Source organism: Pyxicephalus adspersus, chromosome 9, assembly GCF_032062135.1.
Source record: "Pyxicephalus adspersus chromosome 9, UCB_Pads_2.0, whole genome shotgun sequence".
NCBI classification, from domain to species: Eukaryota; Metazoa; Chordata; class Amphibia; order Anura; family Pyxicephalidae; genus Pyxicephalus; species Pyxicephalus adspersus.
The window spans coordinates 32,789,643-32,816,592 of NC_092866.1; the positions used below are offsets into that span (position 1 = coordinate 32,789,643).

The 26,950-nt window shown below is 38.5% G+C and overlaps 1 protein-coding gene across 6 annotated transcripts in view; it reads right to left on the reverse strand.

Moving 5' to 3' along the window:
- LOC140337582 (uncharacterized) overlaps positions 1-26,950 on the reverse strand; it is a 186,491-nt gene that overhangs the window by 41,799 nt on the left and 117,742 nt on the right. For all 6 annotated transcript variants that reach the window (XM_072421296.1, XM_072421292.1, XM_072421293.1 and 3 more), the window contains 4 exons: positions 25,220-25,329; positions 18,816-18,864; positions 16,972-17,092; positions 13,076-13,170 (listed from right to left, as the gene is read on the reverse strand). In XM_072421296.1, coding sequence (XP_072277397.1) covers positions 13,076-13,170; positions 16,972-17,092; positions 18,816-18,864; positions 25,220-25,329 — 375 coding nt within the window. The remainder of the gene's footprint in view (positions 1-13,075; positions 13,171-16,971; positions 17,093-18,815; positions 18,865-25,219; positions 25,330-26,950) is intronic.

Here is a 26,950-nt window from a genome sequence, read left to right on the forward strand (position 1 = left end):
CCAATTACGTTCTCTACCGGACGAGATTTCTCTTAAGTTGCAAAACAAAGCCTGCCCTCTATTTTTCCAACATGGGGATAAACCTGGAAAATTATTGTCAAGAGCATTACATCCTAGAATGAAAGGTACTCCAATCCCCTGTATATGTACAAATTCCAACCAGTTATCTTACCATCCATTGGAGATTGTGTCCTCTTTTAAGGACTTCTACTCTGACCTATATTGTCTGAAAGGGAAATTTGCTGATATGGACCCAGTTCGCCTTAGATCTAAGGTTCGTAAATATGTTGAGCATACGCCCTTCAGTGAATTAGAGGTAAAACATTTTATATCCTCTTTAGTACCCGGAAAAAGTCTGAGACCTGATGGGTTTACACTGAGATTCTATAAAATATTTCAAGATGCCCTATTGCCATTTATGTTATCAGTGTTTATTGCGATTTCTCCCTCACACGGGTGTCTCCAGAGGCACATATCACGGGTTTACCTAAACCCAGCACAGATCACAATATATGCATAGGTTTCAGGCCTATTTTGTTCACCAATATTGACATTAGAATTTATTTAAAACTTCTAGCTAATAGACTGAAACCTCTTTTGCCCTCATTGGTACATTTAGATCAAGCTGACTTTGTGACTGGCCAGGAAACCCGTGATAACGTATTGAAAACTACCTCCCTTATTAATTAGGCTACAAAAACTAAGATTCCCATTTGTCCCATATCAATAGATGCTGAAAAAGCCTTTAGTCGTAATAATTGGGTATTCCTTCAGGAAACTTTAGACCAATTGGGCATGGGCCCTGTTATGCTAGATAGAATCCAAGCCTTGTATACAAAGCCTTCAGCGCGTGTTCGAGCCAATGGTTTATTATCAGCACCCTTTGTAATACACAACTGCACCAGCCAGGGATGTCCTCTATCCCCATGGTTATATGTGTTAGTAATGGAACACCTTGCTACTGCTATAAGACAAAACCTGACATTAAAGGTATTGTAGTAGGGGAGGAGCATTACAAATTGTCCGTATTCGCAGATGATGTGTTACTATATGTCACCTCTCCACACATATCCATCCCTAATATTATGCATGAGATGGAAAAGTTTGGGGCACTTAGCAACTTCAAAGTAAATTATGATAAAATGGAGACCCTCTATTTTGGAGACACAAGTGTCCTCATAAATAAGAAATTTTCCTTTTCGCTGGCAAAATAACGCCAATAAATATTTAGGGGTGAGTGATAATGAGGACTTTTAACTACAAACCCTTATTATCCAACATAGAAAATTTACTTAGGTCATACCAAAAATCTTTTATTATCATGGATGGGGAGGAATAATGTGTTTAAGATAGATATACTACAGAAAGTCCTCTATTATTTCTATACACTTGCCGCCCCACCCCCACGTTATTTTATACCTAGTCTAAACCGGGTGATTTATTCCTTTATAGGAGGTCAGAAAACTAGGATTAATTAACAGATACTCACCAGAAAGAAAGCTAATGGTCGTTTGGCTATACCTGACTTTGATTTATACTATAAGGCTGCTATTATTCATAGAATTGTGGATTGGACCCATAATAAACAACATTAGGCCTGGGTTCTTCTTGACGAACACATGGAATCCTATTATTTACCACCATCCCCCTGGGTGACTTCATAATCTAGAACCCAATCGATACTTACACCTCCTACGGTCACCCAAACTTGGTCTTTATGGGATGATATGATTAAACAAAGCCTTCTCTCCACTAGACCGGGCCCTTTGACTCCTGTTTTACATACGCCCATATTTTTGAGTTGGAATAGCACTGATCACCCTAAAAAAAGTCAGGTACTTACCCATGGACGAACCCCATCTTTCTGAGACATACGAGTACCTCCAGCTCAAAGGGGATCGGCCTGGTTAGCATACTTTCAATTGAGGAACTTTATTCACTCTATTACGCCTGTTGAGGTGCTTTTGAGGAGTTCTCCATGGCGTGAGCTCCATTTATAATATTTTATTAACTGAAATTCGCCCGGGTATTTCTTATTTTGTCAGGTAATGGGAAAAAGAACTGGGACATGACTTAGAATTAGATCTAATATTGAAATCATTTTGTTATGTTCACTGGTTGTCTAGATCTGCCAAAGATCAGGAGCGTTGCTTTAAAATTTTGAGCAAGTGGTATAGATCTCCACAAGATATCCATAGATTTGATCCTTCTTACTCTCCTTCATGTTGGAGATGTGGGAACTCTGTTGGATCTATGCTTCATATTTGAAGCTCTTCCCCTCCAATCACTATACTTTGGAGGAAGATCTTTAACATCTATACCACCATCACAACTGAGAATTTAGATCCGCGCCCTGAAATTACTATGTTGGCCATTCTATCAGGTTCAAATAAAATCATTAAAAGAGGGCTTCTCCACCACTTCATTACTGGGGCTCATTGGGGCTCCCCTGACATTCCTACTATGGTAGAGTGGATAAAAGAAATGGATGGCATTGCCTATTTAAAACAACAAACACTTTGGGAAGAATTGGGCTCTCAGGACCACATGTCATGGGATATGTGGGATCACTTTAGAGCATCTGGGAACAATAATATTATGTTGTAAATTTTCTCTCACATAGGGAGGCTCTCCTAGACATAACTCTACGTAGGCGAGGTTTCATTGGTATTACTACGTTATGATTGCAATTGTATTAAAAGTGTACTACTGACTGGTGATATTTTTTTTTCTTCCTTCTCTCTCCCCTCCCTCCCTCCCTCCTCTCTTTTTTCTCTTCTTTCTCTCTCCATTTCCTTCTTCTATTTTCAACCCCCTTAGTTTCTTTTGTTTTTTTCTCATTCTTTTTTTCTGCTGTCTTTTCATTCTCTCCTCTCTTGTTTCCATTAATTTCTCTGGATATTATGGTACTTATGATGTGCAATGTAGTTATCTCATATGTGTTATTTTTTTTTCTTGCTGTATCTGCAAAGATAAATATACGTACATATTTTTGCGATGTTACATTTATTTTTGTGATTTCTTTGTTTATATGTTTGAAAGCTTGTTTGTTTAAAAATTAAATAAAGACAGAGTATACATAAATTGGATTAAGGAGTTATTTTGACAGAGTGGTGGTTCAATGGTATATAAAAGAAACTAAAAATACCTACAGTAAGATTGTTTGTGTACAACTTTGTTGAAATGCTTGTAGTATAGTTTTTTAGGACAAACTTGTAATGAGGATAATTCTGCAATTATAATATAGTGTGTAAAGAAGTAATATAGGGGTCTGGGTTGGTGATAATAGTTAATATTGTATATTACTCACAGTATGGTTGGGTTGGTGATAATAGTTTGAGTTAATATTGTATATTACTCACAGTATGGTTGGGTCCATAGGGAAAATCAAAGTTTTAAATGGCAATATCGAAAAATCCTACAGTGAAGGTATATGTTAGGGGACATTTTGCCAAGGAAGGGAAGTAAGAGTAGAATAGTATGTATACTTACAGAATATATAAATTAGTGAAGGGCTTGCTGGTAGTATAGCGGATAAATATCCAGGTTTGGTGGTAATGCAAGGGTTAAATGTCCAGGAAGTTAAGAGGAAGTGGTGACTAAGAAATTAAACGAATATGAGAGAAAATAAGTCAATTGTAAAAAATTGTAAGTCAAGTAAAAATTTTCATATGGGCTCAATAGTACTTACAGATAGTGTTGGTGGATAGTGGAGCAGGCGGAGTGCCAGCAGCCTGTTCAGGAGGCAAACTGGTCTGCCTAACAGTCCGCCCTAAAGGAGTTAAAGAGGAACTAAACTCAAAAACTAGTCTTTCAATTATTAATCTATTCTCACTTACTTGCACTAAAATGTCAGTCCTCCCTGGTGGCACTGGCTGGGTCAGCTTGTATCCATTAAAAATATAATGATTTATGAAGTGTTTAGAAGTGGCCAGCTTGTGACTGGCAAGTTTACATTTTCTTCCTCTCCTGACCTTCTTCTCCACCCACTCCCCCTCCCTCCCCCTCCTGCACAGGGCTCACAAGCTGAAAGAAGCAGGAAGCAGCTGCAAACTGAGCAGTTGCACTCCAATGACATCAGAGTCCCAGGCAAGTAAAACAAATATGCATAAATAGGGCAGTGGGAGTGGATTGGAAACACTCCCACCTGAGATGGCATTTCCCAGATTGCACCTCACAGCCTAGGCGATGGAGATACGTGGGGATGTGGCCAGAACTCGTTTTCAATGTTTTAAAGGTCAAAGCAAACTGAAAAAAAAGTATTCAGATGAATATAACTTGGGCTTTTGTTATCCATAAGCCATAGTTGATTTTGTGAGTATAGGTAGGCTTTAGGCAGCATTGAATTAACTGAGGGCTGCATGAATAATGATGCATAGGCACGCCTATGTGGTGTTAGGTTAGGAAGTCAGATAGGAGTTGACTTCCACCCCTACTAGTTTGGAGGTATTTCGCGCATGCAATACTGAATAGAGAAGGGAGAAGGAACATTGTTCATTCCGTTGTCCAATGAGAAAATCCTACTTTAGGAATGCGTACTACCACCTGATTGTGATTTCATCGTACACACACAATCAGCTGTTTCTGCTCTGTCTGCGCATGCATCTCCTATCTTCAGTGTGAGCTTGCCGTGTTCTTTAGACCTCGGAGGTCAGCTGTGCTGCTCCCTGCCCACTTTGCACTGTGAAATAATACTACCCTTCCTATACCAGCAGCATCTGCATGAGATCCATGTCCATGCTGCGGTCATTATCCCCAATGTATAAACCTTCATATCTCCCACACTGATTACTGTACAAACGTGAAATTTCCAGGGTACACAGGGGACCCCGAAAGCTGCTACTGAACGTAATCTCAGCCCCTAAACATAACACGAATCCAGGATCTGTTCTCATTAAAGTAGAAATAAAGTAAAAAAGAAAACCAAAGATGACACCTTTACTTACACAGACCTGTCACGTATGCCGCTGTATTTATAAAAAAGAAAAAATGCAGATATTAATGTGCATGTGTGAGATCGCCATCTTTCTTCTTTCAATGACAGAAAAGTCCCTCCTGCGCATGCCTGTTCTCAAGGCCTCCTGGGATTCATGACATGCGTATCCCAGGAGACTTTGCTCTCACATTCAGGCTTTACCGACGAGGCACTAATGGCAGAATGGGAGGGGCTTTGCCTTTTTAGGTTTTAAAAAACTTGGAAAAGGAAAACAAAACAAAGGGTTATCTACCCTTCTATATAAAATAAAAATTGTGGTGATTGGCTATTTCTGGATCAGGGTCCCCAAATAGAGTTTGCATATTAGGGACCCCTGGGGGCCCGCTCCATGGCATTGAGCATTAGGGTACTGCCAAGTGTATGTGCGCCTCAAATATAAATTTGCCCGCTCACCAAACTTTAAGGCTGCGTTCAGACTGGCAGTGAGGTGGCGCTGCAGTTACCCCTTCCTCGTACCATGGAACCCTGTTTAGGAAGAGACGCTCTGGCTGGTGGGGTGCCTGTTACACATAGCTGGACACTTACCTTCTCTGGAACAGAGGGCAGTTGCCAACTGAAAATGTGGGAGCCAGTGGGAAACACTTTTGTCCACAACCCCCCCCCCAATAAAATGTTATACCCATCATATCATGCTACCCTGTCACACATAGCTACCCCCTTACTCTCTATGAACCCCGATTTTTCTGCAATATCCAGCTAAAGATGGAGCTTTTATTGACATGTGTGAGAACAAACTAATGTGACTATTGTTCTAAATGTTACATGTGCTGCATGAGTTTATAACAGTAAAATGAATAATATAATTACATAGAAAAAACCCAGGGACTTTCTACCTTACAAATTAAAACAATAAAATGTGTACATTGTGTGAAGTAAAGAAACAGTTACCTTTTTCCAGGAGCCTATTATCATTAATACCTTCTATGTAGGGGTTTTGTCAAGTCTTAGGAAACAATTGTTACTATAATGAGTTCTAAGGCTGGGTACACACGTGCAATACTGTATTTTCCCATGAATAGGACGCACTTTGTTTAGAAAAATGCGGAGTCTAAAAATAGAGTGTGTCTTACATTTTTTTTTTACTTGCAATTCACGTTGTATCGCGGTTGTTGTTTTCGCAATATATTTTTTTTTTTATTGAGGTTATACAGCTACGGATGCCTACGCAGCACACCCACGCTACGGAAGTAATAAAGCCATGGTTCAGAAAAGATTTGCATACAGTGCTGAATTCAAATTAAAAGTTATCCAGTTTGCAAAAGTGAATGGAAATCGTGCTGCTGAACGTAAATCTGGTTCTTCTCCAACTGTGAAAACAATAAGAGACTGGCTACGGGAAGAAGAGACCTAACTTAAGATGCCACATAAGAAGAAGGCCATGAGAGGCAAGTAAGCAAAATCGCCTGATTTGGAGAGGGAATTAAAGATATGGGTTGAAGAGCAAAGGGCAATTGGAATTCTTGTGTCTACAAAGATGGTTCAGCATGAGGCAAGAAGAATTGCTGGTGAAAAAAAAGTTACTGAATTCAAAGGAGGACACAACTGGTGCTTCAGGTTCATGAAACGAAAAGGACTAAACATGCGTACATGCACCACACTTGCCCAAAAGATGCCTGAAAGCTATCAGCAGAAGGTCTTTGAATTTAACCGTTTTGTCCTCTAATGTCGGAAGACACATCAGTTTGAGTTGGGACTGATTGCAAATATGGACGAGGTTCCCCTTTATTTTGATGTACCAAGTAACAGAACTGTAGAAGGGGGTGAAGACTAACTGTGAAGACAAGTGGACATGAAAAGAGCCATTATACAGTTGTTCTAGCTTGCTTTGCCAACGGAACCAAGCTGCCTCCTATGCTAATTTTCAAACGCAAAACAATGCCAAAAGAAGACATTCCTCGAGGAGTGATTGTCCATGTTCATGACAAAGGTTGGATGGATCAGGATGGGATGAAGATATGGTTTGAGAAAGTTTGGAGCAGAAGACAGGTGCACCTTTTTTCCAAACCTGCCCTATTGGTGCTCAATAACAGGAAACACAAAGAAGATTGCTGCAGAGAAGAAAACAAAAATTGCCGTCATACCTGGGGGCTTGACATCCCAGCTCCAACTACTTGTCAGCATTACAAACCCTTCAAAGCTGCTATGGGAGAAGAATGGACTCAATGGATGAAAGCTTCTGGGGACAATTTTACACCAGTAGGAAGAGTGAAGAAACCAACTATAGTTTGTACCTGGGTGTAAAAATCCTGGGATGATGTGAAGATTGAGATCCTTGTCAAGTCATTTAACCACCTGAGCGTTACACTGAGGTCTAGATTTCTGTACCAAAAGTGATCCACTGTTTTTCATGAAATTTTTTTTTTAAATTGTGCGGAACACAAGATACCGGCCGGCATCTTACCGGTCCCGCTGGCACCCGACGCTGGAGAGGGAGATCGACGGACGACGATGGACGGAGGACGACTCTGGAATAGGAAAACGATGCTGGAATAGGAAAATGACGCTGGATGTGCACAGCGGGACCATGGAGGTAAGGATGTGACAAAAATACGGGCTTAACCATCCTAGCCATTTTTTTTTGCCCGTACGAAGGTCGGGCTTAACGGCTAGGTGGTTAACAAGTGTGGCATTTCAAACGCCATAGATGGAACTGAGGAGGCAATATTTGAAGACAGTAATTCGTCATCAGACACAGATGAGGACAACCAAAAAACTATCATATGGATGAGAGTTTTGACAGTGATGAGGAGTTGTATAATTTCTATGATGAATAAAGTTCAATATGGTAAGTTCAATAACTTTATGTAATAATATTATTTTTCCAAATTTCAGGTCCCAAAATCAAGGTGCATCCTATACATGAGAGTGTCTTATACATGAGGAAATATAGTAATTGTCATTGGATCTTTCACGATCCTTTCTAACAACAAAAGAATGAAAGATGCATGAATGAGTTCTGTACAAACGGGGCCATTCTGCTCTATGGGGAAGGGAGGTGGAGAACGACAGATCAGAGCCTTCACCTTGTGTTCTCTCCCTTTCACTTTCATTACAATCATTCCTCATCTTTGGATCCGCCAGGACAGTCTTCCGGACGACAAGTGCTGAACACACGCCAGATTCATGTCCGATATCAGCCCTGAGGCAATTTATCTAACATGTGTACGTAGCCTTAATTATAAAAAAAGATATATGATTGTTTGTCATAAGCTTGATATACCTTGGGATGAGTCAAATAGTGACTTACTTTAGTGGAGGATTTGGGGGGATTGTGGTGCCTGTTAGGAGCGGCTGCGCTCGCGGTAGCACTCAGGTTTCAGGATCAGTGCCTTGAGGGTTGCAGCATCCCTGTAGCTGGGGTTTTCCCTCGGCATCCTCTGCACTAGGCCGCACATCTGATGGGGATTGGAACTGGGTGCAGTTGATTATCTGAGTGGTTCCTAATCAATCCCATGCTGTCACTGGCTGCTGGGGCTTTATAGCCTGTCTGCTCCGTCAGATGTGTTTATGTGTTGTGTTTATGCTAGTGTTGGTGTTCGAATTCAGGTTGTCCTTATATTTGACCCGAATATGGCTGTTGGAATTCGGATAGATCGGACCCGAAAAAAAAACGAGATTTGACAGCAAAAATTCGGATGAAAGAAAATGTAAAAAAAGTGTTAAAAAAAATCAATGTTACATGAATTTATTAAGTGTTTGTGTTTATTTAACTATTTTTTTTTTTTTACAGGTTATCCTACAATGACATGATATCTCGCACCTGCACAGTACGAGATCAGGTAACACAGGAGGAAGAACCAGGAAGAAGAGAGAAGAGGATGGCAGCGCCTGGTGCTTCCTCTGTGCGGGGCGGAAGACAGATACCAGGACGACGTGGGATCCGATAGAAGAAACCTCCCAATGGATAGACTGATCTGCGGGATTGAAGGTAAGTGTGTATTTATTGCTTTGGATGAGTTTTGGGTTTATTTCCTCTTTAAGCTTGTGACCAACAGACCACTCACTGTTCAATCAGATATCATAAATCCTTTTTAAAATGAGGAACTCATGATAGTGACAATTTTTTTCTTAAGACTTGACAAAACCCCTAGTTATTTATGCTAATAGGCTCCTAGAAAAAAAGGTTAACTGTTTCTTTACTGCACAAAATGTAAACAATTTATTGTTTAATTTGTAAGGTAGAAAGTCCCTGGGTTGTTTTCTATGCAGTGTAAGAAAACAGGACACGGACCACGCTGATTCATCGTGGACTGCAACAAAGACTTTACAGGACAGTGAAGGAAGAAATGATTCCACAGGTAAAGTTCCCTGTAAATGCTGTAATTGTAGCATAACAGACCCACTGACATTGCATGCCTTTTTGTCTACGTTATCGAGAGATTTCAGACTATAAACTTCTTGACAGTTTGCAGACTTTATTATTACATTTATACCTATACATACTTATCTAACTGTATCATTGTAATCTACGATTGTTAGAAATAAATTATAATTTGTAACGGGGCACAGATTTTCTCTCGGAAAACCCATCCATCTATAGTGAGATGTTACAGAGAAAGGGGTTCATAGAGAGTAAGGGGATAGTTATGTGTGACAGGGAAGCATGATATGATGGGTATAACATTTTAATTACGGGGAGGGGGATTGTGGACAAAAAGTTTCCATGTCAGGCAGACCGGTTCTCTTCTGAACTGGCTGCTGCCAATCCACCAACGCTATCTGTAAGTACTATTGACCCCATACGATCATTTATGGTAAGCCTCTTACCTTCCTGCACATTTAACCCTTGCATTACCAAATAAGATAAAAACCCAAGAAAGACGGGGATTGTGACTTAAATATTAATTATGAATTTATAACCTGTCCTGGTTTGAACAGCTGCCACCAGCTTTTTTTCCCCCATACCTCCTCACACAACACTTAGGACGATTCTTCCTTATACTCAGAAGTACCTCTCAATTAATCCATAAGATCTTCTTTAGAATACCCTTCCCTATTTTTGATAGTATTCCTTACACTGCTTACAAGATCCAACACATATATTCTGAGGTTGAGGATATATAAAAAAATAAAACCGCAGTCAGTGTACATATTAAAATTGTAGATACCTCCATCTACTAGAACTGGAATAATTATTATTACATCATTAAGATAGCCATCCAAAATCTCCAATCGAGTCATTTCCCCCTTTTTTGTGACATTTTCTGGGTTGAATGTACTCTTCCACCTTCTTCTCGTGTGGTCAATATACCAAAGTCTCGGCAATCGCTTGAGGAAGCCTGTTAAGGGCGAAACGCGTCGGGAGAAACCATAAGTACAGTACCTACCCACATCTTATGTTTCCAAGAAGTATATGTTTTAGTAATTGAAATAAAAGGTTTTATGTCATGCTAGACTTATCTTCTGCCAATAAGAGCCGCTATCTTTGCACTTTTTCACTTATGTATTTATAACATAATTCATATATAATTATACAGTATTAACAATATATATCACCAACATTGTTGTAAAAGCACAGGATGGTGATATTTTTCTAGACATAATATTGCTACTGTGTACTTTAAATTAACCATTTCAGTCTTGTATTGTCCGGCGTGTTTCGCCAATTTGGCTTCCTCGGGGGTGCATGATTGTACGGACTGTGCGGTGTTTAGGTAGCAAGTAAATGGAACTAAAATGGAACTAAAACAAATTTAGATTTTTGGGTCAGTCAATGTTTAAAATGATGATTGGTACGGTCACAGTAGGTGTTTAGGTTCAATGTACTGCTGAGCCAAGTAAAGGGTATTGGTTCCTGGATGGGTGGAAGTAGTTTTGAACCAAAGATAATGAAGATTCAGAGGGAATATATAGTATTAGTTTCGTCCATCAACAAAAGATGCCAGCAAGCCCTTCACTAATTTATATATTTTGTAAGTATACATACTATTCTACTCTAACTAAATTAATAAACATAATAAACTTTACTATAACCCCTAGTATACAATTTTGCAACTGCAATTTGGGATAAGTCCCCTAGCATATACCTTTTCTGCAGGATAGTTCTATATTGCCATTTAAAACTGATTTTGAGAGTTCTTTCCTATGGACCCAACCATACTGTGAGTAATATACAATATTAAAACTGATTATTATCACCAACCCAGACCCCTATATTACTTCTTTATACACCATATTATAATTGCAGAATTATCCTCATTACAAATTGAATATAAAGAACTTTACTACAGGCATTTCAACAATGTCGTCCACAAACAATCTTACTGTAAGTATTTTTAGTTTCTTTTATATACCATTGAACCACCACTCTGTCAAAAAAATTCCTTAATCTAATTTAGAATTATTGAATGTACAACTATCATACAGGCTAGACATGTACCTCATCCAGTTTTAATACAATGACTAACCTACAGCAATCAACCTACAATTATACACATTCGGGAACACACAATCATTATCTTAATTTTGCCTAACAAGTCCAAATTGTTAGAAATGTTTAGTTTATTACCATGAAACTATGCAAGCTTGTATCACTTGTACATACATCTCATATCTTAGATATCATGAAATTTCAAGGTATTATGCCTTAAAGATTATTGTAATTGCAATTATGTTACCAAAAACTATATATCTTCTACACTGACTGCATATTTTTGTTGTCAATTTAGTGTACTATGTGATATTATATTTTTCTTATACTGACTGTATATTTTTGTTATGTCGATATAGCCTAAGTCTCAAATATCCCCTGAAGAAGCCAGAAGGCGAAACACATTTGAAAATGAGACACCCGATATGAGAGTACCACATACTAATTTTGCGTACACTTGTGTCGGTCAACCTTATCCTATAACACTAGTTTTATAATTTGTGTATTTGAAAAACCTGTGATGTAATAACATGATGAGTAAACTTACATAATCGTTTTGCCACATAAAAAGCCGCTTCTCTTTCTTTTATTATTTTATAATAATATTAATAATATTGCAATAATGTTTCAAAGCACAGACACAAAAATCACCAGGGAATGGCTAACAATTAGGAAATGGAGTGTTATGGACTGGTTTCAGGCCCTGATCTGAATATTATTACTATACAGTATTTATATATAGCCCCATCATATTACACAGCACTGTACAAAGTCCATAGTCATGTCATTAACTGTCACTCAAAGGAGCTCACAATCTAATGTCCCTGATATAGTCATATGTCATTAATGTAGTCTAAGGTCAATTTAGGGGAAAACCAATCACCCAACTGTATGTTTTTGGGAGGAAACCCACGCAGACACGGGGAGAACCTGCAAACTCCATGCAGATAGGGTCCTGGCTGGGATTCAAACCTAGCGTCGCAAAGGCTGGAATGCTAACCCCTGAGCCACAGTGCTATTGAAATTTTGTGGCAGCTACAGCACATATGTTTGTGGTAACCTGACATCTTGCAACTAAAGAAACTTTGTTTGGAGAAGTAGTTAAATATTTAAAGTTATGTCAAAAGGTAATTTTCCTAAAGAGGGCATTACAAACGCCTTAGGCCAAGGGAGTACTGTTTTCACACTACATCATTATATCTATTGATATTTTTGATGAATTACATATTGAAAATTCAACTTTTCTTTTAGGTTTAACATTTTCTTTTCAGATTCATATCTATTTTAACTGTAGACACTGTTTAAGTTTAATATCTTTATCTGTAGGCACGGTTTGAATACAGATATAATGTCAGCCTGTTTGAATAAGAAAAATGCAGAAAACATCAACAAGGCTTTTCTCCATGACTCTACAGTGAAACATTTAACAGCTTACATTGTTTTAAAACCTTAAAAAAGGTCATACTATAACATGTTTAACTTGTAGTATGCTACATATTTATATAGCAAGCAAGTAAACTTAGGAGTGCAATCCCCCACCACCACACACTCACACTTAAATACAGCAGAACAGAAATAAGTGTTAAAATCCTAAATGTATTGAAAGGATGGCCCATATATTTTACATTTGATATACCTATAAGGGATATCTTCCTAAGTTGCCATATGATCCCAATACAAACTATTAATTATTCAGAAAAGGACCATACCATGTGTTTTTTCAGCTTGGGAAATAACTTGCTGAGAATCTTTTCATGATGACTCTGAAACCTCTGGAGCTTTGGAAATCCAGGAATAAAAAACCCTTAAAGAAAACCATCGATATAGTTAGATTATTGCACTTTTAGTACACGTTAGAGTGAGCATGATCAGTCTGGACCTGGGAGTTTACAAAAAACTGGAAATTCCTTACCACTAAGACTTCTAAGAGGAAAACACCTAAGATATAAAGATGAGATAGATATAACTCTATAAAAAAAAGCAACGAAACTACTGCATACAGAAAGTTTGATGGCACTGCTGAAATGTAAATATCCCGTTTTGAATACAGGTACAGAACAATTTATAGTTGTGAATGGACCTTTATAGTATCCATCTATGTATCTCTTTGAGATCTTGCTGCCAGAAGAAGGAGCTGCTCCCCACCCACCTTCTACTGTGAGGTAATCTGACTTTTTTGCAGCAGCAGCATGAGAGCTGTGTGCATGCTTCTGTCCTTATCCCCATGTGTAAACCTTTTTATCTCCTACAGCATGTCATAGAAATGTGAAATTTACACTGAAAGCTTCTGCTAAACTAAATAAATTCCCAGATATGGGGTCACAAGCATAAAATCATATTAACAAGCAGGGTTTTTTTAACATTAAAGGGGGGCTATTTCAAGACCAGGGTCCCCACATTGAGTTTGCATGTTAGAGATCCCTGGGTCCCACTTCCATGATAATGAGTATTAGGTTACTGTCAATTTGCTCTGTGCTGTAGTGCCACAAATATACAGTTAGGTACATATATTATGGATATACAGTTAGGTACATATATTATGGACAGAGACATTTTTTTCTAATTTTGGTTCTGTACATTACCACATTTAATTTTAAGTGAAACAACTCAGATGCATTTGCGCCTGCGTACTTTCAGCTTTAATTAGGTGGGTTTAATAAAAAGATTGCATAAAAATGTAAGGAACTAAAGCCTTTTTTAACACAATCACTACATTTCAGGGTTTAAAAGTAATTGGACAAATAAAAAGCTGAAAATAAAATGTTCATTTCTAATACTTGAAAACCCTTTGCTGGCAATGACAGCCTGTGGTCTTGAACTCATGGACATCACCAGATGCTGGGTTTCCTCCTTTTAAATGCTTTGCCAGGCGTTTACTGCAGTGGCTTTCAGTTGCTGTTTATTTGTGGGCCTTTCTGTTCAAAGTTTAGTCTTCAACAAATGAAATGCATGCTCAACTGGGTTCAGATCAAGTGACTGACTTGGCTATTCAAGAATATTCCTCTTCTTTGTTTTAATAAACTCCCAAGTTGCTTTGGCTGTATGTTTTGGGTCATTGTCCATCTGTATTATGAAAAGCCTCCCAATCAATTTGACTGTATTTAGCTGGATTTGAGCAGACTGTATGTCTCTGAACACCTAAGAATTCATTTGGCTGCTTCTGTCCAGTGTCACATCATTGATAAACATTAGTGTCCCAGTGCCACTGGCAGCCATGCACGCCCAAACCATCACACTGCCTCCACCATGTTTTACAGATAATGTGGTATGCTTTGGATAACGAGCTGTTCCACGCCTTCTCCATACTTTTTTCCTGCCATCATTCTGGTAAAGGCAGATCTTGGTTTCATTTGTCCAAAGAATGTTTTTCCAGAACTGTGCTGGCTTTTTTAGATGTTTTTTAGCAAAGTCCAATCTTGATTTTCTATTCTTGAGGCTTATGAGTGGCTTGCACTTTGCAGTGTATTTAAATTCATGCGGTCTTCTCTTAATGGTAGACTTGGATATCGATACGCCTACTTCCTGGAGAGTGTTGTTCACTTGGTTGGCTGTTGTGAAGGGGTTTCTCTTCACCATGCAAATGATTCTGCGATCATCCACCACTGTTGTCTTCCGTGGGCGTCCAAGTCTTTTGGCGTTGCTGAGTTCACTAGTGCTTTGTTTCTTTCTCATGATGTACCAAACTGTACTTTTGCCACTGGTGAACTGAAATGAAGTGATTTTCTAAAACTAAAAAAGGCTTTAGTTCCTAACATTTTTATGCATTTTTTTGTTCAACACACTGAATTCAGCTGAAAGTCTGCAGTTCAACTTCATCTGATATGTTTCATTTAAAATTAATTGTGGTAATGTACAGAACCAAAATGAGAAAAAAGTTGTCTCTGTCCAAATATTTATGGACCTAACTGTATACTTGCTCGTTCACAAAACTTCAAGACTGCGTTTAGACTGTCGGTGAGGTTGTAGTGCGTTATCCCTTCCTCATGCCATAGAACATTGCCTAGGGGGAGACACTAAGTACAGCTCACTGCTGCCTGGAGTCAAACCTGCAGACGCTGTGGTTTGATGGACTGAGTGGCTGGTGGGGTGCCTGTTACACATAGCTGGCCACTTACCTTCTGTGACCCTTAATTTCCCTGGAACAAAGGCATTTTGGCAACTGGAAATGTGGGAGCCAGTAGGACATGCATATAGCATATAATGCTACCCTGTCATGTATTACTATCCCCTTGCTCTCTATGAACCCTAATTTCTCTGTAAGAAAAGGGGTATGTAACTGCTAGTGCAGGTCTCTTGTTGCTAACTCCCCCTAACATTACATCACTACTATACCTGTCATACCGTACTACCCTGTCAGACACAGCTAGCCACCTGCCTTCTGTGAACCCCAATTTCTCTAACAGTAGAGAAAAGGAAATATAGGTTAAGTGGGGGACTCTTGTGGCTAACCCCCCAGACTAAATATTATCACTGCTACCATACCATGGCGCCCTGTCACATATAAATGTCTGCTTATGTTCTTTGAAGCCATATTACTCCTGAAAGGGGAGCCGTAGGCATAATAAAATGTAGGATAAGTATGATAATTATCATACTGTGCTACCCTGTCACACATATCTGGCCACTTGCCCTCTGTGAACCCTAATTTCTCAGGATTGGGGAGATGTCGAGACCTGAAAATGTAGTAGTAGGAAACATGTACCTACTGGATATCTGTCACATGAATTGCATTTCTTAGGAAGTATCCATTGTAGAGGGGTACAAAATAGGTTAGATGCCCTCTATAACAGGGCAGTAAGCAAAAAAAATGACCTGCCAGCACTGTAAAATAGACTAATAAAATGTTGAATTAATAAAATGAGCATCAAATGGTGAGTGAAGAAATTCTTGATTTGTCATTTTCTTTATTTGGTGCATGTACGTTACAGTAACCGGAAACACTTCAACTTAATTTCATTTTAAATAAAACTATTCTAATTTTAAACATACATCTTTAATGTTTGTTTGCATTGAGGTCCACCAGATTCATCCCAATGTCAAATGCGACTCCCAGATGAAAAAAGGTTGGGCACCACTGCCATAGACTAAACCCTCATCTAGTAGTCAAGGCCTTTCCAGTGAATACCGTTTAAAAACGTGTGAGTAAGGGCTAACATTTTCAACAGAAAGTGTCAGGACAACTTCATGAACACCTGACCCAAGGAAAGTAAAAAGGATTTTAAATGCTTTTAGGATGGCAATGAAGTTTTTTGACAGTACAATATCTAGCGAAATGTTTTGTTTTTAAAGAACGTTTGCATTAAGTTAGACCAGGCTGACTTATCTGACATGTTAACATATTGCAGCTATTTACAGGGTCTTTTAACTTTCTGGCCAATGTATATGCAAAATGTTGAGCTACCTATCCACTTTAAACACAACAACTGATCTATACACATCTAACTTATTGTAAGATTTTGGACATAGAAAATAATTGTTTATGATTGATAACTGGCTCCATGGAAATGTGCCATAATAGGGTGCCTTCCCTTCTTTTTTTCTCTGGGATAGAAACTACATTTTTGTGCAATACATAAAAAAGACTTTTTCATTAACCTAAACTCACCATGCATTGCATGTCTCTGGTTGGTTATCAGCCGTGCTAAAGCCCAAAACGCATCCTCCTCATTAAGGTACATGAGCAGAACTGCTGCAATTTGGCTCATACCCTGGCAGTAACTGACTTCCTGCAGAAGACAGAAATAGGCAAGTAAATCCTGTACAGTAAAAAAAACACAGCCTGACAACACAGTTCAATAGCTTTTTAAAGTCAACTCATCAGATCTTTTAGGAAATTTACCAGATAATGTTACGGATAAAGTAGGCACTATAACATGTCTGAAGCTGCTTGTATTTGTCAACCAGACTTCTGTGTGGGCATAGGACACCCAATGCAACATAAGCCTGCCACACTTCAGATCTATTTTATAAACCCCATCATTTCACCATGGCATTCTTGTTGGTTAATAGGACATAGAGAGACAGTTAGGAAAACTATGAGGATTCTGTCTTGGAAAGATTTTCTTTCAATTGCTCATTTGCCTACAAACCAAGTGGTGAAAAAAAAAGCCTCACAGGGGGGTTTAACCAGGGGTGTAGTCGTAAAAAAAGAAGAGGGGGCACGGTACTATACATGGCCCTCCCCACTACACCCCTGCCTATGTGTCACTCAAAGGGAAGAAACTTCTCACAGAGTGACGTCATGATGCCAGAACCTGCCCACTCAGAGTGAGCGGATTGTGTTCAGAGAGACAACCCGCCCATCGCCTTGAGTCTGCAATTCCATACGGGAGACATGGTCTGCAGCTCTGGCCAATGCGCACCCCCCAGCAGGATCTTTCTCCTGACACTGTGGGGAGGCGGACCGGCCAGAGCTGCGGACCACCAAAGATTTCTTTGTAAATAGGAGTGGGCACGCATGCCCTTTCTCGAAAGAAGTAAGGGCACGGCGTTCCCACCTGTGTCTGCCCTAACCTGCTCTATCAAAAACTAAAAAAAATTTTTTGACATTAGACGTATTCTACGACAAGTAAAAAAATGAACAAATGGCACAGCTCTTTATGTTTCATATTGGTTTGTAAAAATAGGGATCTAAGATCCTCTGCAGATCAACAATCTAATGCAGTCTGTAGAAATGCTGTACAGGAAATGGTTTACAAATGCAAATTAAATGTTAAGTATTGTTGAGAAAACGTGGTTTTATAGCTCAGGGGTTTTGCAATACATTTTAAAAAGTTGGTAATGCCAATTTGCAATATGGTGAAAATTAGCCTTATCTTTTCAAAAATCATCTTCATTCCTATAGTGGACTCCCTTCACTGGAGCTGTGAAACAGAAATACATAAAATGTACATAATACAACTATTACACAAACTAGCCATTATTAATATAAAACATGGCTGATCCTTTCATGTAGTCACTTCAGAATTCTGAATTTACTTTTTTTTTGTTTTTCAGTACATAAATTTGAAACTTATTATTGGCATGGATGTCTTTCTTCGGCTCACTTTTATATTGAGTGCTACTAAATGCTCTGGATTCATTATTATCACAGGGGATTTGATGTGGCCCTGTAACAGCTGAACAAAAGGCATCTGAGGGGGAAAGCCCAGTAATTTACCAGGAGTCCTCTCAACAAAGTATTTTGGGTAATTAGAAAGTGCTGTTAAATTGTCTGTTTTATATTCGAAAATTGCTTTTGTATGGTCTTGTGAAAAATATACCCTTGATGAGCTCCTGGCTATAAATAAAGTCATTTAAGGAAATGTATTCAAAAATGTTGCTACCTCATAGCAACCGAAACCCACCTTTCATTCTAAACTGCAATAAAAATACTGTCTTTTAATGGCTGGCAAAATAATCTGTAGGATTTTAGATACATTTTGTATTCATATGTTCATAATGTCTTACCGTATTGTAGACAGAATACGCTGATAAAACATCAAACAAAGCCTTCTGTCTGTAAAGAAATGCAACATTCATAATAAAGAGGTTATTACCTGAATTACAACAAAGTACATTTAGAAAGGAAGGCTAGCTTCAGCACAGGTAAGGGTGGCTATAAAAACCCCAATAACAGCAAGCAGTTAGGCAAATTTTGAGTATTGCTTGCAATATTAAGGCTATTTCTGAGCTTTTGGGGAAACTTAATTTAGAGTTTTTACAGTTAGTGCTACTTGTAATTGCACACAGTGATATCCATCTCTTAGTAAGCAGGAATGAACCATTATATTTTTCTTAATATGAGTAAAAAAGCAAAGTACAACATCACATGACAATACATGATCATGACAGATGTGTTGTGAAAAGATGGTCCCCAAGATTACCCTGTCTTCAGTTTATCATTAATTTGAACAGTAATATATACATTACATACTTACATAGTAAGACAGGATGAAAAAAGACAAAAGTCAATCAAGTCCAACCACTAGGGAAGTAAACATATCCCAGATATAAAACCCTAAGAGACATAGTTGGTGCAGAAGAAGGCAATGCAATCGGAAGTTCCCTGGATCAACAGTCTCTGTTATCTTTATTTTAAAGCTTTAATACCCAGTTATGTTCAGTGCTTCTAGAAAAGCTTCTAGCTTTTTTTTTTAAAGCAATCTATAGTAGCTGTTGAAAATACTTCCTGAGGGAGCCTATTCCACATTTTCACAGACCTTACAGTGAAAAATCCCTTCCTTATCTGGAGCTTAAACATCTTTTCCTCCAGACACAAATAGTGCCCTCTTGTCCTTTGTAACAATTTTAAAGTGAATAGTTGGGAGAGTTAGAGAGTTCTCTATTTGGATTATCTATATATTTATACAGGGTGATCATATCTCCCCTTAAACATCTCTTCTCAAGGAAGAATAGATTCAGTTCGGCTAATATCTCCTCATAGCTAAGTTCCCCCATTCTTTGTTTCAGTTTAGTTGCCCTTTTCTGCACTCTCCCCAACTCCACAATGTCCTTTTTGTGAAATGGTGCCCAAAACTGGATTGCAAATTTCAGATGTGGTCTGACCAATGCTTTGCACAAGGGCAGGATTATGTCTTTATCTCTGCAATCTATTCTTCTTTTAATACAAAGAAAGTACTTTGCTAGCTTAGATATTGCATCTTGGCATTGCATGCTAATATTAAGTCTATGATCTACCAGAACCCCAGGTCCTTTTCCATTTCTGACTCCACCAAATGTATTCCCACTAGACAGTATGAAGCATGCATATTGTTACCCCCCAATGCATATCTTTTCATTTATCAATATTAAATGTCATTTGTCACTTAGCTGCCCAATCAAACAGTACATCCAGGTCTGCTTGTAAATTATAGACATCATGTATGGACCTAAATCCATTACATAGTTTGGTGTTATTTGCAAACACAGAAATGGTACTTTTAATCCCAAACTCTATATCATTTATAAAGATGTTAAACAGTAAAGGTCCCAACACTGAACCCTGGGGTACACCACTAATAACCTTAGACCATTCAGAGTATGAATAATGAATCACTACTCTCTAGATGCCAGTTCTCTATCCATTTACAGATTTACTTTCCTAAACCTATTGACCCTAACTTGCATAATAACCGTCTGTGGGGTACTGTGTCAAATGCTTTAGAAAAATTCCAAACACACTATATCAACTGCTACTCCACTGTCTACTTGTTTACCTGCTTCCTCATAAAAAGAGAGTAAGTTTGTTTGACAACGCCGGTCTTTCTTGAATACATGCTATCCCTTTTTTTTCTAGCAAAAACTCCTCCATGTGGTTCTTTATCAAACTCTCTGGGGCCTTTCGAATTATGGACGTTAAACTTACTGGTCTGTAGTTACTTGGTAATGATTTTGCTCCCTATCGAAGATAGGAACTACATTGGCCTTATGCCAATCCATTGGTACCATGCCAGTGATTAAAGAGTCTCTAAAAATTAGTAACAATGGCTTTGAAATAACTGAGCTCAGTTCTTTGAGGACACATGAATGTAAACCATCAGGTCTTCGTGCTTTGTCAACTTGAGCTCGGTCATTTTCCTTTGTGTACACAGAGCTAAAAAAAAAAGTTTTCAGTAAATCCGCCTTTTCTTTATCCCCAGTTACCAACCCGGAGTCATCCTTAAGGGGCGTACATGCTGAGATCTGATCTTTTTGCTGTTAATATATTTATTTATTTGTTTTTGTTGGGGGGGGGGCGGTTTGCTTTACTTTCTTTTGCAATCTGTCTTTCATTCTGAGGTTTTACACATTGTATCTCCTTTTTACATCTATTGGTATATTCTTTATAGTTTTCAAAAAATGAAGGTGATCCGTCATTTCTATATTTTTAGAATGCCCTATTCTTATTCTATATGTCTTTTTTAACTGTATCTGTGCGCCACATAGGTTTTAATTTTAGCCTCTTAAACATATTACCCATTGGAATATATTTTTCAGTGTGTTTGTGTAGAACAGATTTGAAACATTCCCATTTCTGTTCTGTGTTCTTTTTTTTTTAAACAATATATTTTTATGGAATTTTTCAAATTGTACACAATAAAAAAGGAAAGACACAGAATAAGAAAAACAAAACAGAAATAACAATTGGAAAGGGAGAAACATCTCCGAATCCCTGAACATTAAACAATAACCTTAGTGGACCATTTGCATAGATATGAAAAGAGACAAATATACACAAAAGTTTTATACATAAATGGAAGGACCAAAACATTGTTCTCCCCAGTCAACTCATCCAACAGTGTTCCCCCCTGAAATTTTTTTCAGCCGGGTGGTAGGAAGCTGTACCTGGGTGGTAAAAAAGGGGGTGTGGCAAAACACGGCAAATTTAGTACTCCCAGTTGTTTATGCCATGGGTATCCAGTAACCTCTTATTGTTACAGTGTTTTACCTTCTCCCAATTATTTGTTACAACTTTGTAATGCCTGCCCCGTTAGTATATACAATTTTTCTATTCTATGTATTTTGCCACAACTATTCTATGCTGTGTATTGTGACCCAACTTACTAGTGTTCTAAGTTTTAAGAGTGTAATCCTTTGTAGTAGTGTAATAGTATAATGAATGTGGTGTAACAAGTTAGGCTTAGCTCATATTAGCAGCAAAAAACATTTACCCCTTCTGAGTGACTTCTGGCAACTGCTAGGCACCTAGGATTGGTAACAGGCCATAAGTGCTGGGCACCTAGGATTGGTAACAGGCGGTAAGTTCTAGGCACCTAGGATTGGTAACAGGCGGTAAGTGCTGGGCACCTAGGATTGGTAACAGGCGGTAAGTGCTGGGCATCTAGGATTGGTAACAGGCAGTAAGTGCTGGGCTTTTTCAGAGCTAGAAGTTTTTTAAGTAGCAGTGGTTCCTGGCATGAGGAATGGACAAATGTAACCTCACTGCCTGTGTAAATTCAGCCTAATTTCAGATGTGCTTCTGTGTCTATATTTAGTTAAAGTGAACTTTTGTGAAAACATTTTTTTTCCACTTGATTCTTTTACAAATCTAGCCCAGCAGGCCCATGCTGGCTCAGCTTCCACTTTCTCTCTAATGCTCACTTGTACGTCCAATGCTGCCTTGCACTGCGCATGCATTAGATTGAACACTTTTTTTTTACATTAGAATTAGATAAGAAATCCTCTGAAGGTGCATGCACACAAGGAGCAGTGCAGAGCATTTTGGGATATGTGACACAAATATCCCAGGAGGCTGTGGATTTCCCCTTCGGTCTTTACCGAAATGGAAGTGAAGACTGAAGGGGAGAGGTCCTCTCCACAAAAGTGTAAAAACAAAAAAAAACTAAAAACGCACATTTTTCATTACATAACAGAGAAAGTCACTCTTTAATATAATGTTAAAAATGTAGAGATGCTTTAATAGCATCATGCATGTGATATCAGATAGGGACAAGGCAGACAGTGACCCCCTCTCATCACTGCCCATATTCTATATAAAAACAGTTTGTGACGTTTATCTGCAGTGTGTAATGTCATCGGCAGCACCGATAGCTGTATGTGTGTGTGTAAAAGCTGCGTGTCATATTCTGCAGCCTAACAACTCACTGTGTTCAAACCTTCAGATCTCCTAAACCGTTCGTTGTATTAACTTGAAATTTTTAAGGTACACGTGGAGGCATAGGAAACTGAAAATGTAGGTGCAAGGACACTTGTGGCTAAACCTTTTTAAAATTACTATGGCATTATGAGAACATAAATCTCTACCTAGCAAAATGTACTGCCTGCTCTGTTACACATATCTGTCTGCATCTTACCTCAAACCCCAATTTCTCCAGAATTAAGAGGTGCAGGGAAACAAAAATATAGGTGGAAGTGCATATCTTGAAATTCTTTAAAGCTAAGGGGCAGAAATTGTAATAACTAGTATCTATGAGGGTCCCCTGTACACCCTGAAAATTACAGGTCATTGTGACATACAGTTTAGGAGATATGGAGGTTTGTACACACAGAGCTGTGAGGATGCACAATTCACACGCAGAGCTAGAGGTGGATACATTTCACAGGCAGATTTTTCTTAAACAGAAATCAGTGTTCGTGCTATGAGATGGGGGCGGGGCTGCCTGTGTTTCCGTCACTGAACATCGGCTGAACTGTGTGCTCACCTCACATCGGCAGCAATCCTCTGAACAGATGACACAGAGCACAGATGGCACAGAGCAGCCTCACTGAGATCCGTGCATCCGAGGATGAGAGCTGCCGAGAGCTGGGCGGGGTATTCAAAGCAGCCGGGCGGAGCAACCGGCTAAAAACCTCTGGGGAGAACTATGCAGTGTGGGACCCATCTCTGAACCTCCGGTTTCATTCTTAGAAAATAACACAAAAGGAAAATTCAGAATCAGTAGCTCCATTGACCTCTCTAGACTTTTCTAAAAACAAAACCTGTTCATATGCACCTTTCCATTAGCCCAAAACTGTTTAAATCACAGAATCAACCATCACCCTCTAGTTGCTCAACAGATATTTATAAACTGGGGATTCTTGAAATATAATCCAAGCTTCCCAGGTTTCTAGAAAGTTCTCCTCTCGTTTGTAGGTGTTCACAGTCAAATCCTCAATTATTCTAACTTCATTAATTCTGTGGAAACTGGGCCGACACTTGTTTCCACAGACTCGGGATACAGGCCTTGGCCGCATTTAATAGATGTTTAACTACCGATTTATTATACTTTCTGTGGCCAGTCATTGAGATGAAATTAGAAAAACCCAGGGTCAGTAGGTATTGACCTCAAAGACATATCTTAACAAATTTTCCAAACTCCTTGCCAGAAGTCTTTGGGCTTCTTGCAAGACCAGAAAATATGTAGCATCGAACCCCTCTCAGTACCACACCTCCAGCACATATCAGAAACAGAAGGAAAAATCGTATGTAGTCTAACTGGCATACCATCGAATAAAGATTTTATATACCGTTTCTTGGGCTCCGCTGTGCATAGAACTTTTGTGGCAAAAGCGCAATATTTGCTCCTTCTGGGCCTGGGACAGGTTGGTCTCCAACTCTCACTTCCGGATCCGAAAATATAAGGGTATAAAATCTTCTGGCAGTGTATTCAACAGAGAATACAAGACAGATAGTGCATGCCTGGTACCTAGTCACCCCAGCACATCATTTCAAAAATTGGTAACCACCTGTAGTAGTTTCCTTCCGTCTTTAAAGTTTTGAGAAAATGGGACAATTGTGCTCCCTTTCAGCTGTTCTGTGTTATTTAATAACAATTTTCTCTCCCAGTCCAAGTCACAAAGAGCCAGCCCTCTATTAAAGTTGAATGTTTTTATCTTTCCTGTTTGCAGCCTACATTAAATGAAATGAATGGGGCTTCTATAAACTGTACCATAAAATTATCTTGTATTAAATTGATAAATTTCTGCCCTTTTCCTGTACCTGTAGTGCCATTACTCAGGGTAGTCTCCCGATATTAAAACTATACCATAAAGCAATTACAAATCTTTCTGCAATCTCCATGTAGCTTGGAGCCCTTAACGTGTAATTTTACATTTACACAATCAAAAGTAATTTTAAAAGGTTTAAAATTAACATCATTCAATTTGTGCTCCCTGTGCCATTGCTGCAGCATTATCTGCCCTATCTTTCCAGACATTGTGAAATTGCAGTAGTACTGAAATACAACACAGCAGGTTCTCTTATCAGCCAAATAAGTGATGGTTTTCAAAAAAGAAATAAAAGGCTAGCACTGAAATAAGGGTCTGTGTTGACAGGCTTTTCTTTACAAGTCAATAGGAAAACAAAGTGGCCAAAACCAGGGTAATATACTTTAGAAGGAGGTCATATTCAGTTCTAACAGAATGAAAGTGTACCATGTATAAATGCCACTCACTTGACTCCATAACGTTCTCGAAACATAATGTGATTGCGGAACGTACGATTCACATCCAGATCAATCTGTTTGATCTCTGTTGAATACATTTTGGCCAGCTCTTTCATTTTCTATTGTACAAAACAGCAAAGATTTTAGTTTAGTTACACCAACAATTATTAGTATGAAATATCTAAAAGGCAATCATGGGAGCAATACATATGAAATCAAAAAAATGAAATGAATGACTGCTGTAGTTCATAATGAGTTCTGAATCTTTTGTAGAGAACATAAACCCATATTCAACCACAGGGAGGTAGATTACTACAGATGATCTGGGTTGAACAGAGACTAATCCACATGACTATACGCCTGGAGATAAATATACAATGTAACCATTTCACTGTCAGTATGGGATAAGATATGAAAGAAAGTTTGTTATGTATCTGCAAAATTAAAGAGACAGTTTATTATGCAAATTAATATTTATTACATTAAATATTTAATTTATTTTATATAATTTACCCTTTGGTTGCTACTATATATAGATATTAATATCATATATAAATGCTGATGTACTGTATATTTTGTTTTGATAATATATACAGTATACAGTTCCATACAGGTCCATAAATATTTGGACAGAGACAGCTTTTTTCTAATTTTGGTTAAGCACATTACCAAAATTAATTTTAAATGAAACAACCCAGATGCAGTTGAACTGCAGACTTTCAGCTTTAATTCAGTGGGTAGAACAAAAATATTGCATACAAATGTGAAGAACTAAAGCCTTTGTTAACATATTCACTTCATTTAAGAGGCTCAAAAGTAATTGGACAAATAAAAAGCTGAAAATAAAATGTTCATTTCTAATACTTGGTTGTAAACCCTTTGCTGGCAATGACAGTCTGTAGTCTTGAACTGATGGACATCACCAGATTTTTTCCTCCTTTTTAATGCTCTGCCAGGCCTTTACTGCAGCAGCTTTCAGTTGCTGTTTGTTTGTGGGCCTTTCTGTCCAAAGTTTAGTCCTCAACAAGTGAAATGCATGTTCAATTAGGTTCAGATCAGGTAACTGACTTGGCCATTCAAGAATATTCCACTTATTTGCTTTAATAAACTCCTGGGTTGCTTTGGCTGTATATTTTGGGTCATTGTCCATCTGTATTATGAAACGCCTCCCAATCAATGTGACTGCAATTAGTTGGATTTGAGCAGACAGTATGTCTCTGAATACCTCAGAATTATTTCGGCTGCTTCTGTCTAGTGTCACATCATAAATAAACACTAGTATCTCAGTGCCACTGGCAGCCATGCACGCCCAAGCCATCACACTGCCTCCGCCATGTTTTACAAATGATGTGCTATGCTTTGGATCATGAGCTGTTCCACGCCCTCTCCATACTTTTTTCTTGCCATCATTCTGGTAAAGGTTGATCTTGGTTTCATCTGTCCAAAGAATGTTTTTCCAGAACTGTGCTGGCTTTTTTAGATGTTTTTAGCAAAGTCCAATCTGCCTTGCACCTTGCAGTGCACCCTCTGTATTTACTTTCATGCAGTCTTCTCTTTGTGGTAGACTTTATCGATACGCCTACTTCCTGGAGAGTGTTGTTCGCTTGGTTGGCTGTTGTGAAGGGGTTTCTCTTCACCATGAAAATCATTCTGAAATCATCCACCACTGTTGTTTTCCTTGAACGTCCAGGTCTTTTGGCGTTGCTGAGTTCACCAGTGCTTTGTTACTTTCTCATGATG